We start from the raw sequence: 15,988 nt of genomic DNA on the forward strand, positions 1-15,988 counted from the left end.
GGATTCCTAGAGATAGACCTTTTTATTAAGGAGTAAGATCTTCTTTGTCGAACAAGAAACAGCCCTGAAATCACTATTGCCAAACCCACTGGACTCCATTTAAATAAATGGTAATTTAAGTATATATAGAGGCTTCACATTTTCACATCTAACTGGTTGAATTAATGGTTTATTTCAACCAAACCAGAGTTGGTGATTGTTGGAACAGTGAAGTCAAACCAAGGCAGCTTTCTAGTGTTTTGTTTCTATCAACTCTGAATGGATTGTGTTGCATTACAGACGTACTGGGGGGGGGATCTTTAGATCACTGTCAAGGGTTACTGGAAAATCTGTTGAACCTAATGCTATGATTGCATTGATGGTGTAACTCCAGTACCACTCTCTTCCCATGAGGAAACTTTTACAGCCTTTGTTACCTTACTAGCCAGATGTTTGGTGTTACTCAAGTGGAAGTCCCCAACACCTCCTTCACACTCTACGGATAAAGGTCGTCATTCATTTTGTCAAACTGGACAGAATCAGGTGCATAATGAGGGGCTCCCTGAGGAACATTTGCATGGTGTGGGATCTGTTTTTCGAGTATGTATGAGAGCTAGACTTTCCAGATATTCCTGAATGATTGATCATCTATTTTACAGACATTAAATTGTGATGTGACAGACAATTGTCTGACAAACAACCATTATATTATGTTTTAGTATTTAGTGTTAATTTTTGTCATCATACAAGCATTTCCACATATTTTAATACTTTAATTTTATTACTGTATTTTGTTCTTTGTCTTGTTCTGGGTACTGATTCGGTTTGTAGTATTTGTCTTGGTGTTGTACTGTTATTATTTTACTTACCACTTACTTTTTTTGTTGTGTCACTATTGGATTGACCAGATATTAATTTGTTTTCTATCTGCTCTATTTAGGAAATTTCAAAAAACAGATTGTGGGGGGGGGGGGGGGGGGAATAGTGTGTTTTATGATGATAAAATTACTGTTTATTTAAGAGGAGTCTGGTGGGTTTGACTATAGATGTTGGGGCTGTTTCTGGCTCAACAAAAAAGATCTTACTCTTTAAGAAAAGGTCTATCTCTGTAGGGATCCTTTCCATAATGTTGTCAGACACTTAACACAATGATCTGAGCTGGTCAGTGGCAAAAACAAGCACTTTTAGCAGACATAAATTGATGGTGCTCGATTGCCCTGCAGGGGCACATTGCAGCCTTTTTCACAGCTTCTGTCTGCAGCCCTCTCACTTTATTCTGGATCAGTTTTTAAAAAGTTTTGTTCCCATTAATCACTCAGACATAAAAACATGGGACAATAAGATCCAGATTGAAAAACACAGAAGTCACCCTTTAACGTTTTTTCTAGTGTTCCCCCCGCTCAGTCTGTTCCCTTGTGATATGTGACCATTGTGTACTGAATGTCTCGAGTGGGGTCACACCGTGTCCGCAGCCCAGATTTATTAATCAAGCGCACACAGCCCGCGCGCACTTATCTCCCACACAATGACCACTGCTGCTGTCTAATCACATTCAACAAGTGCGGGGTCAATTCATCCCCCAGATACACTCTTGAACAGGCGGCTGCAGCGCTGAAGCTCTTAATTGTCATTATAAGCAAAGTATTTCCATGAGAAAGACGAACAAAGCGCCGTCATTATGTTTGCGTTGCCCGGCAACTCCGTGGCTTCCGTCTTCACTATATAACAGAGGTGATGGGTTTGTTGGGTCAGCACTAGTCTGGAGGAGAGGGTTAGAACTCTGCTCCATATTACAGAGAGATCATATTCTCCATGCTGAAGGCTCAGGGGAAGTCCGGAGGGCAAACAGGCACTGAGATCCTCCTGGAGGCGATGTCCAAAGATAAAGTCCACCTGGCCAGGTTCGTCCTGGACGCGCTGGATGGAGAAATTGTGGACTCCAAAACAAAGAGCGCACAGACGCCCCTCATCTCCTCCATCCTGCTGCCTGACAGTCAGACTCGGTGTAAGTTTGTAGAGCTCCTGCTGCACAGAGGAGCCAATGTCAACTGTCAGGACGGCAGCGGGCGCACTGCGCTCAGCTACGCCTGTGAGAAAGGCTACCTGGATGCTGCGAAGATCCTGGTCCGAAACAATGCAGACCCGGAGATTGTGGACGCCTGGGGGAACACCGCGCTAATGTACGCCGCAGTCGCAGGTCACTCACCTGTGGTGGAGTTTTTGGTGAGAGCTTTCAAGAGGCTGGGTCTTCAGATAGACAGGCAGAATAAAGTTGGAAACTCTGCTGTGGAAGTGGCGAAGTTTCTCGGCCACACAGAGTGCATCTCTGCGCTGACCAACACCTCCAGGAGGGGCCGTGAGGCTGAGGGAGGCGCGCCGGGATGTGGCGATGTAAACGACAAGTTTGAGAGGAAAGTTGGACACTTAGTGAATAAACTCGAGGTGCTTCAGACGTGTGATCACGCAGATTGTCAGTTGATGCAAAACTGCTCTTGGCAACCAAGGCCTCGGATAAAACAGAGCCGGCTGTCATCGATGGACTCTATAGAGGAGTTTGAAAGAGAGAATGACGGCTCATCTTCGCCTCCACCGGAGCTGGTCTTCTCACAAGTCCTAACCCCTAAACCCCCTCAACATTCTCCCAACTCTAAGCATGCTAAAACCGGGGAAAGGCTGACCACCTCTGATGATCACCTCCCTCCTCTTAAACAGAGCTGCGAGGCGTCAAAATCTATGTTCTTCTCCCCCCGGCCCGGCAGAAACACCCGCAAACCCAGCGCGCCCTCAGCTCTGGGCATCTTACTGGCTCCCATTCTTACCAACAAAAGTGAGACTGATCCAGGGGCAGAAAAATCAAAAATGCTGGACTTCGGTACGCGCAGATTTTACGACAACTACTATCAGAAGAGATGCAGTCTACCAACCAGTATCCTCAGCCCCACACCTCCGGACCGCACGCTGGTGCCCGCGCGTAAATCCAAAACCATCAGGAGGCGCGATGCGTCTCCCTGCAAGGCTGAGCCTCCTCTGTTCACCGCACCCACCGCCGCTCCTTCAAACAGCACCTTCTCGGTGTTGAGCAACAAACTCTTACGCCGATTCACCTCCCCGGAGATTAAGAAGGACGCGAAAGAGTTGGAGAGCAATCAGATGTTCACGTCAGGACGCATTCCGCGGTCAGAAACTTTCCCTCAGGACATGAAACATCTGCAGGTGGGCAGTAAACCCAGCATCGACAGCATCAGCAACGTCAAGTGTGAGTTTGACACTCAGTTTAAAATTCCAAACTGTTAGAAACCAAAGTGCGCCATGCGTAAAAAGTGTTTGTACTCATCCGCCACTAATTTACCGAACAGAGCTACATCAGAGCGATAATCTGTTCCAATCAGTTTCGCTAAATTACCCTCCAAATGTGTTTTGTGATCCTCGGTGACCTTCAAACCTCTTCTCCTTACTGCACAACAACAAAGTGTTAACAATACATCCGCCCTGCAAAAGTTACCAACGCCACCAACTGAAGAAAACAGGGAGTAAAAACGACACTAAATGTTTTTAACTGCAACTGAATCAGTGAAAAATCAACAGAAGCTCAAACTAATTTGCGTAAACTGTGCCAGCAGCTGCCAGCTGGACACTGCAGCACAGAGTGAAACGCAAAACTTGTAGTTTCAGTGTATAAAGGTCGCTCCTGTGTTCAGCAGCATTTGCCACTCCCTTCAGAGTGGGTGGGGGTTGCATCGAAGGTGGAGGGGTGATAATAAATTATTTAACTGTGCTGCATGTTTCTGTATCTCAAAGAAAAAAAGAGGCACTCAATCAGAGAGCATCACAGTGAACAGTATTTACATTAAAAAAAAAAAAAAAAGATTCATGTCAGATCTTAGAGTCGTTTTTGTTCTCTGGTTTGGGTTTTGGTGAGCACACTTATACTGGGTAATTAGTATCACGATTCCTATGAAGCAAGGCTGCAATGTGAGGCAGTTTCATTTGTGTCATAACTTCTAAAACGCCTCTAAATATCCTTCACACTCTCTACAATACCCATTTATATATCGCTCCATCAGATATACATTTAAAAAAAATAGTCTGTATGTGAGATGAAGTGATTTTGCAGCACCTATTCTCACTGACTCTCAGCTGCAACCTTGCAGAAGTGGAGTTTGAGAGAGGGAGGGAGGGAGGGGAAGGGGTGTTGTCGGCGTTTCCCTCCAGACATACATCATTTCAGCCCAACCTACAGCTGCTACCACAGAGATGGAAACTACAGCATTGCGGGAATAACTTAAGACTGCATGCCGAGTCCTTCCTTCCGTACAGGAGACACATTCAGGTGACGGACTTTTCCTTTCTTTGGAGGGGATCATTATTCCTGATGTTAATGATGTGTAGAAGGAGCTCGGTCCTGCAGCTGTCTCTGGGTTAAACCCCGTCAACCTTGGAGAGAGCGGTGGCGTTGGACAGCCAGAACTCCTCGGAGCCGGCTGCTGCTGCTTCTGCAGAGCAAACCGGATCTCACGTCCAACCTGGAGACATTTTTTTTGCTGCATTCGCGATGGTCTGAGCGTGACTGCTGGGCGCTGAGCAGAGGCATCCCTCCCCTCTCTCTCTCTCTCTCTCTCTCTCTCTCCTTTTCTCCTTTCCTCCTCTCCCGCCTCCCCTCTCTGTCTTTCTATCTCTCTTTTCTTGTGGTGGGTTCAGCACTCTGTCTTTCTATCTCTCTTTTCTTGTGGTGGGTTCAGCACAGGCTGCCCAGTGTGTTAGCCCCCTTTCTGCAGCGCTGGGGAAGCTGATAGCGATGGGACGAACCGGTTTCAGCACCACGGAGAGCGCCCGGCTTCTGCTGCTCGGTAAGAGAGAGTGTGTATGTGTGCGTGCGTGTGCGTGCGTGTGCGTGTATGCAGCTGTCGTGACTCCTTACTGCAGTGTGTGCGTGCGTGTGTGTGTGTGTACGTGCATGAGTGTGCACCCTAGGCATGACAGTGTGTGTGTTCTGGGTTTCTTTCCCCCTCACATGAATATAAAAGTCTTGTAAACATGATCAGAGTTGCGGTTCGTCACTTCCTGACGCGGCTCAGTCTGCAGCCAGTGGCGTGCTGTTGCTCCCCTGATACTGCAGATTTCAGTCTCCGGTGTTTTCACCTGGTTTTGACTTTGCCGTGAGGAAACAGAGGTGATGTGCCAGCGATCTGAAGATGTGAGCTAAACACACCGCTGTTTCTGCTGATTCTGCATGTTTTATGCGTGTGTGTGTGAGTGTGTATGTGTGTGTAGGTGTGTGTGTGCCCCCATCTGTTACCCCACTGATATGAAGTGCCCCCACCTCCAACCTTTCTCATTGTCTGGCCAGGTGTGCTGGCGCTGTCCGTGGTGCTGGCGGAGCAGGAAGGGGAGAACCTGTCCGGTCTCTCCAACAACCCAGACAAAGCCATCTTCGCGGTCCGGGAGAACGGCACGACATGCCTGATGGTGGAGTTCGCCGTGAAATTCCTCGTGCCATATGACGTGCTCGCGCTCAATGGGATAGACGTAAGGGATCCCCCCGTGCATTTTAATACATGTGGATGCTTAAAAAAAGATAGAGACAGAAACGCACTTGCAGTTTGAAGCCAGTAAGCTGCATTACATGTTGCTTTGTGTTGGAGACGTTACGATTTGTGCGTAAAGGTGGTGCAGCACTGGAAACATGTTTTACATGCAACATATTTTGAACATTTATTCAAAATGGCAGTTTTTGCTCTCATAAATATGAAAAATGTCTGCTGATTACATTAGAATTGTATTTGCAAACTGCTTTTGTAGTGTGTAGTCGTGCGTAAAATGCTGACGTCGTCGGACCCATCCTTAACAAAAGGAAGACATTATTCGATATCAGACTTTTTGATCATCAAGTTTTCTTTATTTATGCTTGTTAGAACAACTTATTCAAATAACCCTGCCCGCTCTCTGGATATTTATCACACTATAAATTCGTGCGTAAAAATGGAATGATAAAGTGCATCCAGAGACATCAGGATGCGTAATCTGTCCCCATCTGTCGACTTTTTAAACAACATGCCTGTTTGTGTCTTTCTGCAGCTGATCACGGAGCAGGCTGTGTTCACATTGCCCCGTGGGGCAGAGATCGAGGGGAAATGCGGGAGCACAGAGTCAGAGATTCACATATCCTGGAAGAACAACGCCTACACACTCCGCATCTACTTTTCTAAGGTGGGCGACAACGCATCAGGGAAACGGCAATAATGCGTAAAATGTGCCACAGCGTGCCATTCCAAAAGTCTGAATCATCTCCAGGGAATATCAAGACGCCAACACTACATCATACAGCTCCTGAATGTGTTTCCCTAAATTTACTGCAACTCGGAATCATTTTTGTTGCGCAATGGACATGAGGAAATTCAATTTCCCCTTTAATCAAATGATCCTAAAGTGGAATCATGTCATTTGTAATGATGTCCTGAATTAAGGGAAATATTTTAGTTAAAGGGAAACTAATTCACTTAATCATGTTTTTAAGAACATTATTTTTTCCCCTAGGCCACCTTGCCCTCTCCACGCGGCGGAAAAGCCCAGTTTGACGCGTGTGTGTTTCTGTGTGTTGCAGGAGCTCCGTGAGAAGGGCATTGAGGTGTGGAAGATTAGTAAGGTCCAGTTCGTCTATGACACCTCGGAGACTTCGCAGTTCATCAGCGCGTACAACCGTGAGTGTCCCGTGTGTACAGTGCCGCAGCTACTCAGCACATTTCAGTCCCGCCTGCTTTGATCGCAACTCGCTCTCACTGATGTCACATCTGTATTCACATGGAATTAGAGAACTGAGTCATGCGTGGATTCACGATTTACGATTTACACCCACGTACATGGAATAAAAAAAAAAAATCACTGGAATTATTTCAGATTTTAGACAGTGTCCGCCACATTACAGTATGACTCTAAGATGAAAAATACGCCTAGGACTAATATATATATATATATATATATATATATATATATATATATATACACATATACACATATACACATACATACAACTTTTAATACTTTTATTATAAAAAAAAAATACTGTTAAGATTTTTTTAAAGGTTTTATTATTCATTTAGTTATTATTATTACTATTATTATTCATTATTATAATTATCATGACTACAATGTGAAAAACAAAACAAGTGTATAAATACCTTTATTGTCAACCTCTTAACACAACTTCTTCATACATTTTTAGTTTTATTAGTTTTCATAATAATTTCATTGTCATCTTGAAACATTTAAACGTTTTAAAATGTATATTTATTAATTTATTTTAATTTAATATTTATTTATTTTATTATTATTTTTTAAATGACTACTACTAATAAATTATTATTATTATTATTATTATTGTTATTATTTATGACAATATGCATTAATACATTGTATGTCGGACCTCACCACACAACTTTTTTTCATGAATTACAAGTTCTAAAAATTTCATTGTCATACTGAAATATTTAAACATTCTTATAATTTTTAGTTAATATTTATTTATTTTATAATTTTTTTAAATAACTTCTTACAAATACATTATTATTATTATTATTATTATTATCATTATCATTATTATGGATTTTTTTTCTTTCATCCTGTTTTCCCACAGTGGATTCACCCAAATTGCGTATAGAAAATCATCCCAAATTATGGAATTTGCATCAATTTAATTTTCGCATGCAGTCAGCCTACATGGAAGCCAGTTACACACACACACACACACACACACACACTCCTTAACCCGAGTTACATTACACTGCCTTAATGCTTACTTCCTATTTATGACTCATCCTCTCTCTCCAGCGGGGAAGCACACAGCGAGCACCCACCGCCTGTCGGCCCTGGTGACACCCGCCGGGCACTCCTACGTGTGCACAGCTCAGCAGACTCTCACGCTCATCTCGAGCGACCACCAGAAGGGCGTCACCGTCTCCATGTATGACATCCAGATCCAGCCCTTCGACATCGCCTCTGACTTCATGTTCAGCGAACGTAAGAACAAACCAAACACTGCCACCAAACACAATGACGATAATGATAATGAGAAATCCTGGATAAGGGTGTTGCAACTGTACATCTATCTCTCTCTCTGACTCACTCACACACACACTCACACACACTCACACACACTCACACACACCCCTCTGGTGGGTTACTGCTGCAGTATACTGTGGGGCTGCAGAGCAGTAGACAGGCTAACAGGAGAAAAAAGAAAAGGTTGTGATGCAAGAGGGACAAAAGAAATGCAAAGAGAGAGACAGAAGGAAAGAAGGGGTGGGGGGTCATTAGGACTTTATGAGTGCAGTCATATCCTCGCCCTCAATGCAGCTTTTATAGACATACTCAGTGTCCCCGGCTGTCCTCTGAAGCCAATCACCTTGGAAGAATCATTTGCTCTGAGCTGCTGTAAACTAGGCTGTGCTATGCTTCACTGCCTCCCTCCTCGTGTGCATTACTGCTGCCCACAGGGAGAAACACCTTCAACTTTAAAACACACACACACAACCATATACTGTACAGCCAGCTGTGGTATAAGTGTCCTCCTTCCCCCTTACAGACACCCAGAAGATGTGTGCACACTAACATGCCTTTATCTGAGCACAGGACAGGTAAACAACAAACTGTGTCTAATTGTTTCGCTGAAAGAGAGAAGAAACATCTGTGGGAAATTTGTGTCATTTAGTGAATAAAAACCTCAGTGCCTCTGTGCAAACACACACAGATGCTACCTGCATGACTCACACACTCATAGATATGCATGCACACACTGCACACTTACTATGCATACTGCTACACACCCCTATCGGTCAACACTGATCACTGCCTAAACCTGAGAGAGGCCACATCATGATGAGTGTGGAGTTCACACTGCAGAGACAGCAGGGCTGAGGGATATTAAGTTTTGAAAATAAATCACACTCAAATGATCAAACTGAAGTTCAATACAACACACTGCATCAGAACGTTTTACACGTGCAACAGTAACTTTTACAACTCATTTACTTACTGAGTAATTTTATTTAAAATCACTAAATTAAACTAGAAGTGAAACACGCACTTGATTGATCATTAGTCCAGTGACGTGATCTGCAGTTATTTTGTAGGGTTGCAACTGACGATTCTTTTTATGTCCATTAATCCGTTGATTATTACCTGATTAACTGATCAGTTGTTTGGTCAATGAAATGTCGATGAATGTTTCCCACAACCCAAAATGGCGTCCACAAATGTCTTGTTTTGTCCACAAGCCAAAGATATTTGGTTTACTGTCATACAGGAGTGAAGAAAATAGAAAATATTCACCTTTAAGGAAGTGGAATCAAAGAATTTGGCTTTTATTTTCTTTAAAAAATGACTCAAAGCAATTTATTGATTATTTAAAAAAAAGCTGGTGGTTAATTTAATAGTTGAGAACTAATCAATTAATCATTGCAGCGCTACTATTTTGATGATCAGCGATTAGCCTATACCTATTCAAGTAAAAAAAAATTTTTTAAGCAAAAATGCCTAAAATTCACTGGTTCAGTTTCTCATACGTTAATATTTGCTGGTTTCATCGATCTTTCACAACAGTAAACTTAATATATTTGGTTTTTTGGACAAAACAATGAATCTGAAGACATCACCGTAGGAGATTCTGAGTTACCTTTTTCACCAGCCTATATTTGGACATTTTATGGACTAAACAATTAACCAAGCAAACAATTGGCAGATTAAACAACAATCCCCAATAATATCAACCTGATGTCAGAATTGGAAGATAATTGCTTTAAAATGAAACATTAGCTTCAGCCTGAAATGAACATTTCTGCCAATATGCCGATACTTAAATAATGCAACTTTAATTTATGAAATAGGTCAAATCTGACCCAGCTGTTACTGATGTAAGAACTGTCGGAGGGAGAGCGTCATCCAAGCCTGTTAAAGGAAGACAAATTTTACAGTTTTGTTTGTAAAATAAACATGGCATGTTTTATATGTAATCTAAGTTAAAGTAGTTTTTCCCAGGGAATGTGTACTATTTGAAAAGCATTGTGTTTATGCCTGCATCAGCCAGTTTGGGCTGCACAATGAATCGAAATATTATCGAACTCAATATGGCGAAGTGTAATATCCAAATTGCATGTGCTGCAACATGTTGATAAAGGTAAAATGTGTCACAATATTTTACATAGTTGTCCTGGCCTACAAATCATATTCCAGACATACACATGCTTGTTTGGTACAGACACTGAAAAAGTAACATAATCACTATTTTTATATTATTTTTCAGTGAAACTTCTGTAAAAATGCCATAATGATACGAGTAGGTATTAATTCCACTACAGGGGAGACTTTTCAATTTTATTTCTACAGCCCAATATCACAAATCACAATTTGCCTCAGGGGGCTTTACATTATATGATACCCTCTGTCGCTGGACCCTCACAGAGGATCAGGAGGATGAGTCTGAGGAAGGATCCCTCTCCCAGGACGGACGGACGGACGGATGTGCAATAAAATGTCTAGAACACACCAACATAATAAAATTACAGTATAGATAATCCTACATATGTCTGTACTGGCAATTGGCCAAAATGAATCTGAAAACATCAGCATATCAGCAAAAATCCAATATTGTGCAGCCATAATGAAAACTGTTAGTAGCTCCAGCCCTAATTCATGAAATTTTGTAAAAAAAATAAAAAAAATAAATCATACGAGATATACCTTGCGCTTTGGGGTTGCATTTTTGATGTATGAAAGGCGCTATATAAATAAAGTTTGATTGATTGATTGATTGATTGATTGATATAAAAGCTGATGGTTATCATACTGTGTACATTTATTTATCTATCATATTGAAAAAAAATGCAGATTATCTCCCCTTTATTTTAGATCATTTCAAAGGGGAGACTTTATACACATACTTCCAATAATAAAATGGTTTCTATTATAGTAATAAAACATTTGATCAACCAAAAGTAACCCTTCCATTTTCATTCCTTTAAGGGTCATTCTGACTGATAATAATAATCCTGTAATGTGAAACTGTAGTATTTTCGGCATAGTACCATAAAATCTCATACCGTCGCAACCCTGATGATGATATCATCACAATCTGATTCCATTGAAAGGTATTAGAAAAAATACTGAGTCATCACCAGGCCCAAAAACACGACACATGGACTCTGAATGAATCTGCACACTATCTCAGATCTTCTGAGACCTTCAGTGTCACCATACCATCCTGACTGTGCTCATTATTCCACTTCCTACAGCCTACAAGTGCATCACCGACCAGCGGGAGCGCCTGGAGGAAACTCTCCCCCTTATCCTGGGCTTCATTCTGGCCCTCATCATCGTCATCACGCTCACCGTCTACCACTTCCACCTGAAGCTGACAGCTAACCAGTCCCAGCTGCCCAGAGATCGCTCCATGTACAAGAACATGTAGCCAGCAGCACGACGGCAGCGGCGACTCCCTCAGCTCTCTCCAAAGCTAACCTGATAAAAGACTTGTCTCCTCGATGTCCCGGGCCTAACACCACGGAGGAAAGTGCCATGTGATGGACTGAATCCCTGACGGAGAAATGGGTGTAGCCTGAACTGAAGGCACTGGAACTTTTGAACAGCTAAAACACAAGTTAATGGCACAGCTTGGGGCCTAGCATGGATGTAGTTGCAGGGTAAACCCACCAAAACCTAATTTTCCCAGCTGCTGAATTAAATCTTAACGCCATGAATTCATAGTCTGTCTTACAGTTATTAGAATTTTAATGAAAATAAAATATAAATTTATGCTTTTCTGAAAATATAATTGATTTCCCTTCAGATTGGTGATTGTTTGTCATCTGAAAATCACCAACTTGAGGTTACAGTTCACGTATTTTTTTTTCCTGTAACATCTCCAGGGCCTAGTTTATCACTTCAGCTCTTTTTACACAACTTTGAAAGAAATCGCCAGAGCTTCTGCTGTCATCTGCAAACTGTTTGTTGTCTTCTCCTCTCTTTCTCTCTCTGAAACTGCTGCTAAATTATTTCTATCGTTGGTTCTCTATTTGCTATTTTATTTTTCGTTCAAGAATCTTTTTATTTCCTTTTTGAATGCAGCCATAGTGTTTCACAGTGGACAAGTCTTGTAGTGTGTGCAGTGCAGTGGCATTCAGAGTTGCAATGTTTTTGCTTTGACTTCACCGAATCCTTTCTCCACACCGATGTATGGAACATATCAAAAAAAGGGAAGAAAGAAATACGTAAAAATCTGATACAAATTCTGCGCTACGCAGTGACGAATTTGTCAGAGTGCCATATGAGAGTGTTTATGAAAAGAGAGGTTATTAAATTGAAAAAAAAAAAAATAAATAATAAGTGTACAATATTTTCAGAATCAAAGTCTATGCATAAACCTCTGCTGATGCAATCTTGTGCAGTATTCTTCTGTTCATTGAAATAAATTGCTGGAATCATCTCTACACACCTGTCAAGTGTTTCCTATTATCTGTCACATCACTACAGCACACACTTTTTAATCTTTCAGACCTAATCAAACCTTCTTTGTTAAAGTAAATCTAATAAGTCTACAGTGTTAAAGCACAACTTGAAGAAGGTGACGGATAGTCCTGTCAGTGGGGACGCTGCAGGGATGAGGTATTGATTTTGTCGTCTGACTCTGGGCCTTTGAAGGAAACGCAATATGAACAAGTCTAATTGAAAATAAATAGAGCATTTGTGTCAGCTACACCTATTTGTTTCAGAGATGTGGGCGTCATACATCATCCTGAGTCACAAGCCGTCAAAGTCAAAGCCTTTAATCCAGTTTTTCACTCAGACGAGCAGCATCAGTGTTCGACATGATCTTTAGAAGTGGTCTTTTTGTTATTAAAAGGTCAACTCAAGGCCTGACTTTTTCCTTTTAGACTACGACTGTCATGTTAAAATCAGACCTGATTAATCCCACTACACCCAACCACAACATTAGGGGAGACTGGGGACGGTTGTAACAATATGAACAGTCATGAACGATGCCCACCGCACACTAGAAGACTAAAGAAAACAAATTACTTAGGTCTGACACCCTCTTACATCTAAAGACAATGGGTATACATGCACACTAATACTGAATATGAAAATATTAATACGTTTCATTTTATCAGAACATCAAGATGAGAAAAAGATTCACAGAAGACTGACCTTTATGACCACCTTACACCAAACAATTTAGATCATGGGAGCGCATCAACTCTGTTTTTACTCTAAAATTGAAATCTGTCTGCAACAGTAAAACTGCTTGAAAAGTTGTTTGGTGTAAGGCCGGCATGAGCTGCCATGGTGAGCTCAACGCTGTATCGATGGATGTACAATAACACAAACATAGGTTTAGGTGGTATCGAGGTATTATGTCGGGGTATTTAGAGATCCCGCAGTTTTGTTTTTCAATAGCGTCAAAAATACAGATGCTCCTCTTCCTCTTAAACTGATACAGAGATGCTGCATTGAGGTGATGTATTGGCATGTGATTTTATTCTAAGAGAAAATCAAATACCACGATACTTTTGACCAAATACCTCAATATCAATATTGCAAGTTCTTTGACAAAATTTTTACACAATGAGATTTTTGATAAATAGGTACTAATCAGTAATGTGGATATAATAACTATGTAGGTTAACGAAAACAATAGAACAGCTAGAACAGTCTGCTAACTTAGGAAAATGTCATCACTTTACTGTTACACAGCCTTTAACATCAGGAAAAGACAACGTTTGCGATATTATAATATACAAAATCCAAGACAATATCCAGTCTCATAAAGATATCAATATGATATCGATATATTGCCCAGCACTATCAAATTTGCCACCATTAAAGAAACAGTAATGTGACGAAAAGACGGTGGACTATCAAACATATTATCAAAACTACAGGGAAATTTTCACTGAATCTACACTATTCATTGGATAATTTCATTTAATACAGTATATTTTCAGTTGAAAACAACAACGCATGTTGTCCACTCAAGTGGACATGTGAAAATCTGGATACAATTTTTTAAGTTCAAATATTGTTTTTTCATGCCCAAGAGCAATAAAAACACATAGGAAAAAAATCCTGACTGAGGTTGTCATAATTCAGGCATGAAAGGGTTAGGCATTACATGTATAGCCTCATAAACGTAGAACATAGAATATTACACAAAAAACACCAGATATCAGTCAAAAATCAACAAATCATCATCTCCTACCTATACCCTCCTAGCATCAGTCTCTCCATCCTCTGAAAGTCACAAAGCCTATTGGGAAAAAGAAATAGGTATTCAAATATCAGATGACATTTGGGAAGAAAGTCTCAAACACATACACAAATCCTCAATCAATGCCAGACACTGCCTTATACAATTTAAAACACTATACAAACTCCACTGCTCCAACGCCAAAATACACAACATATGTCCACGTGTCACCAACTTGTGATTAATGTCAGACCTCAGAAGCAACCTTTCTCACAACGAGCTCAACAGCATCGCAGAAATCATTAATATTTCACTAGTACCAGAACCAATGTTAATCATTCTGAGTGTGTCTGAAGCATTAAGACAACTCTCCATTGCCCAACAAAAAAACCTCTTCTACTGCATCATTACGGCAAAAGAGCTAATGTGATGAAGAGGAACAACAGCTCCAACCTACAATATGTGGCTACATGACCGAACCAGCACACTACACTTGGAGAGGATAAGATAGGTCTTAAAGGATAGACTCCCACATTATGTCACAATCTCTCATATCACACACTGAGCAAAGTACAGTTCCTGAGCTGTAACCCACCCCTCTATAATATTCCAATATAATATACAGAAGGGGTCAGTGGTGTAGTGGAGGGTATACACAGGTATACAGGGTATACCCACTTCTTTTTCTATCCAGTGACAGTATACCCACCTATCAGCTAAAAAGCCATTGTAATATATAGGAGAGTATGCCCACTTCCTCATCAGTAATCTACCTATCTACCTAGTAGTACACCCACCTCATCATTTACCACTGCACCACTGGAGAGGTTAAAGAAGTCCTGTATCTCGACTTGGTTTCCCTTTTTTTTTTATTTCATTCTTATTCTTTCTTTCCCCCTTTATTAACATTATGCACATTTAAAGCCTCAGTGTGTAAAAATGGTGAGTAACAGTGACATCAGCGGTCAAATTCTAGATTGCAGGGCTCACTCGCTCACCCCTCCCATCGGGTAAGTGATGGTGGCCTCGTAGGACAAAAAGCCTTGCGCAGACAGAGATGGCATCATCCACAAGTTTTTCAAGTTTTTCAGGAGTAGGCCTATCTAGCGATGAGGTGAATATTTATTTAGGAATCTAAACCATGTTACAATATTGTAGCGACCCTGCAGTAAATGTTCTGTTGTAATGTCAGTGTTCTGTGAGTTAATGGCATGTTTGGGATTGAATGAGTATAGGTAGGTGGGCGGGGTGCGAGTGTGACGGGGATGAGAGCTGTGATCTTTTTCTTTTATTTTGTGGCGTGGTTTCCCTCTTACAGGGCAAAACATATGTGTGGTCCTCCATTTAAAGTGCGACAGAATCATAAAAGTACAATGCAGGTTCACGCAGAAGCGCCCCGGATTGAGCTTCACCTTCTCTGTCTCCAGTGACGGCAAGTTCTAGGCAGAGATATTGGATAAAGGAGATACCCCACTGTAGGCTTATCCAATGTTAAGAAAACGGTTACTCTTCCTGTCTCCTAAGTGGGCGTGGTTAGCTCTCCCTCCAATCAGAGCCTGTTCTCCCTCACCCCCCCTCCCCCACCACCGTGTTGAACAGAGGCTCTGTGGATGTCTGTGTATGCGGATCGAGAAGCAGGTGGAATGAAAATCAATTCTTCCTATTATTGCAGCCTATTGCTGCACAAAGCTTGGGCATTTTTATTACTAGCGGTAAATAACTGTTTGTAAGCTAACTGTGATTTTACCGCCTGTTTATCAAGATCACAAGATCTCG

General features: G+C 41.4%; 2 protein-coding genes across 3 annotated transcripts; both read left to right on the forward strand.

The window, feature by feature from the left end:
• Positions 1-1,258: 1,258 nt before the first annotated feature.
• On the forward strand, positions 1,259-4,076 carry LOC126398438 (inversin-A-like). Its single transcript, XM_050057778.1, has one exon. It carries the CDS (start codon positions 1,792-1,794, stop codon positions 3,271-3,273), a length of 1,482 nt encoding a protein of 493 aa, XP_049913735.1. The 5' UTR covers positions 1,259-1,791; the 3' UTR covers positions 3,274-4,076.
• A 290-nt stretch (positions 4,077-4,366) lies between these two features.
• On the forward strand, positions 4,367-12,455 carry lamp5 (lysosomal associated membrane protein family member 5). 2 transcript variants are annotated; one of them, XM_050057780.1, is made up of 7 exons: positions 4,367-4,638; positions 4,680-4,826; positions 5,327-5,505; positions 6,055-6,186; positions 6,581-6,677; positions 7,804-7,992; positions 11,262-12,455. In XM_050057780.1, exons 2-7 carry the CDS (start codon positions 4,775-4,777, stop codon positions 11,435-11,437), a joined length of 825 nt encoding a protein of 274 aa, XP_049913737.1. In that variant the 5' UTR covers positions 4,367-4,638; positions 4,680-4,774; the 3' UTR covers positions 11,438-12,455. The 2 variants fall into 2 exon arrangements, with proteins under 2 accessions (XP_049913737.1, XP_049913736.1); XM_050057779.1 differs by lacking the exon at positions 11,262-12,455 and adding an exon at positions 10,357-10,568.
• Positions 12,456-15,988: the final 3,533 nt, after the last annotated feature.

The sequence above is a fragment of the Epinephelus moara genome, chromosome 12 (genome assembly GCF_006386435.1).
Source record: "Epinephelus moara isolate mb chromosome 12, YSFRI_EMoa_1.0, whole genome shotgun sequence".
NCBI lineage: Eukaryota > Metazoa > Chordata > Actinopteri > Perciformes > Serranidae > Epinephelus > Epinephelus moara.

Bases quoted from the DNA above. Each gene is read 5' to 3' on its own strand.
- LOC126398438 (XM_050057778.1), top strand. From the start codon at position 1,792: ATGCTGAAGGCTCAGGGGAAGTCCGGAGGGCAAACAGGCACTGAGATC.
- lamp5 (XM_050057779.1), top strand. From the start codon at position 4,775: ATGGGACGAACCGGTTTCAGCACCACGGAGAGCGCCCGGCTTCTGCTG. The intron at 4,827-5,326 runs GTAAGAGAGAGT...TTGTCTGGCCAG, and splicing joins CGCCCGGCTTCTGCTGCTCG to GTGTGCTGGCGCTGTCCGTG. The intron at 6,187-6,580 runs GTGGGCGACAAC...TGTGTGTTGCAG, and splicing joins TCCGCATCTACTTTTCTAAG to GAGCTCCGTGAGAAGGGCAT.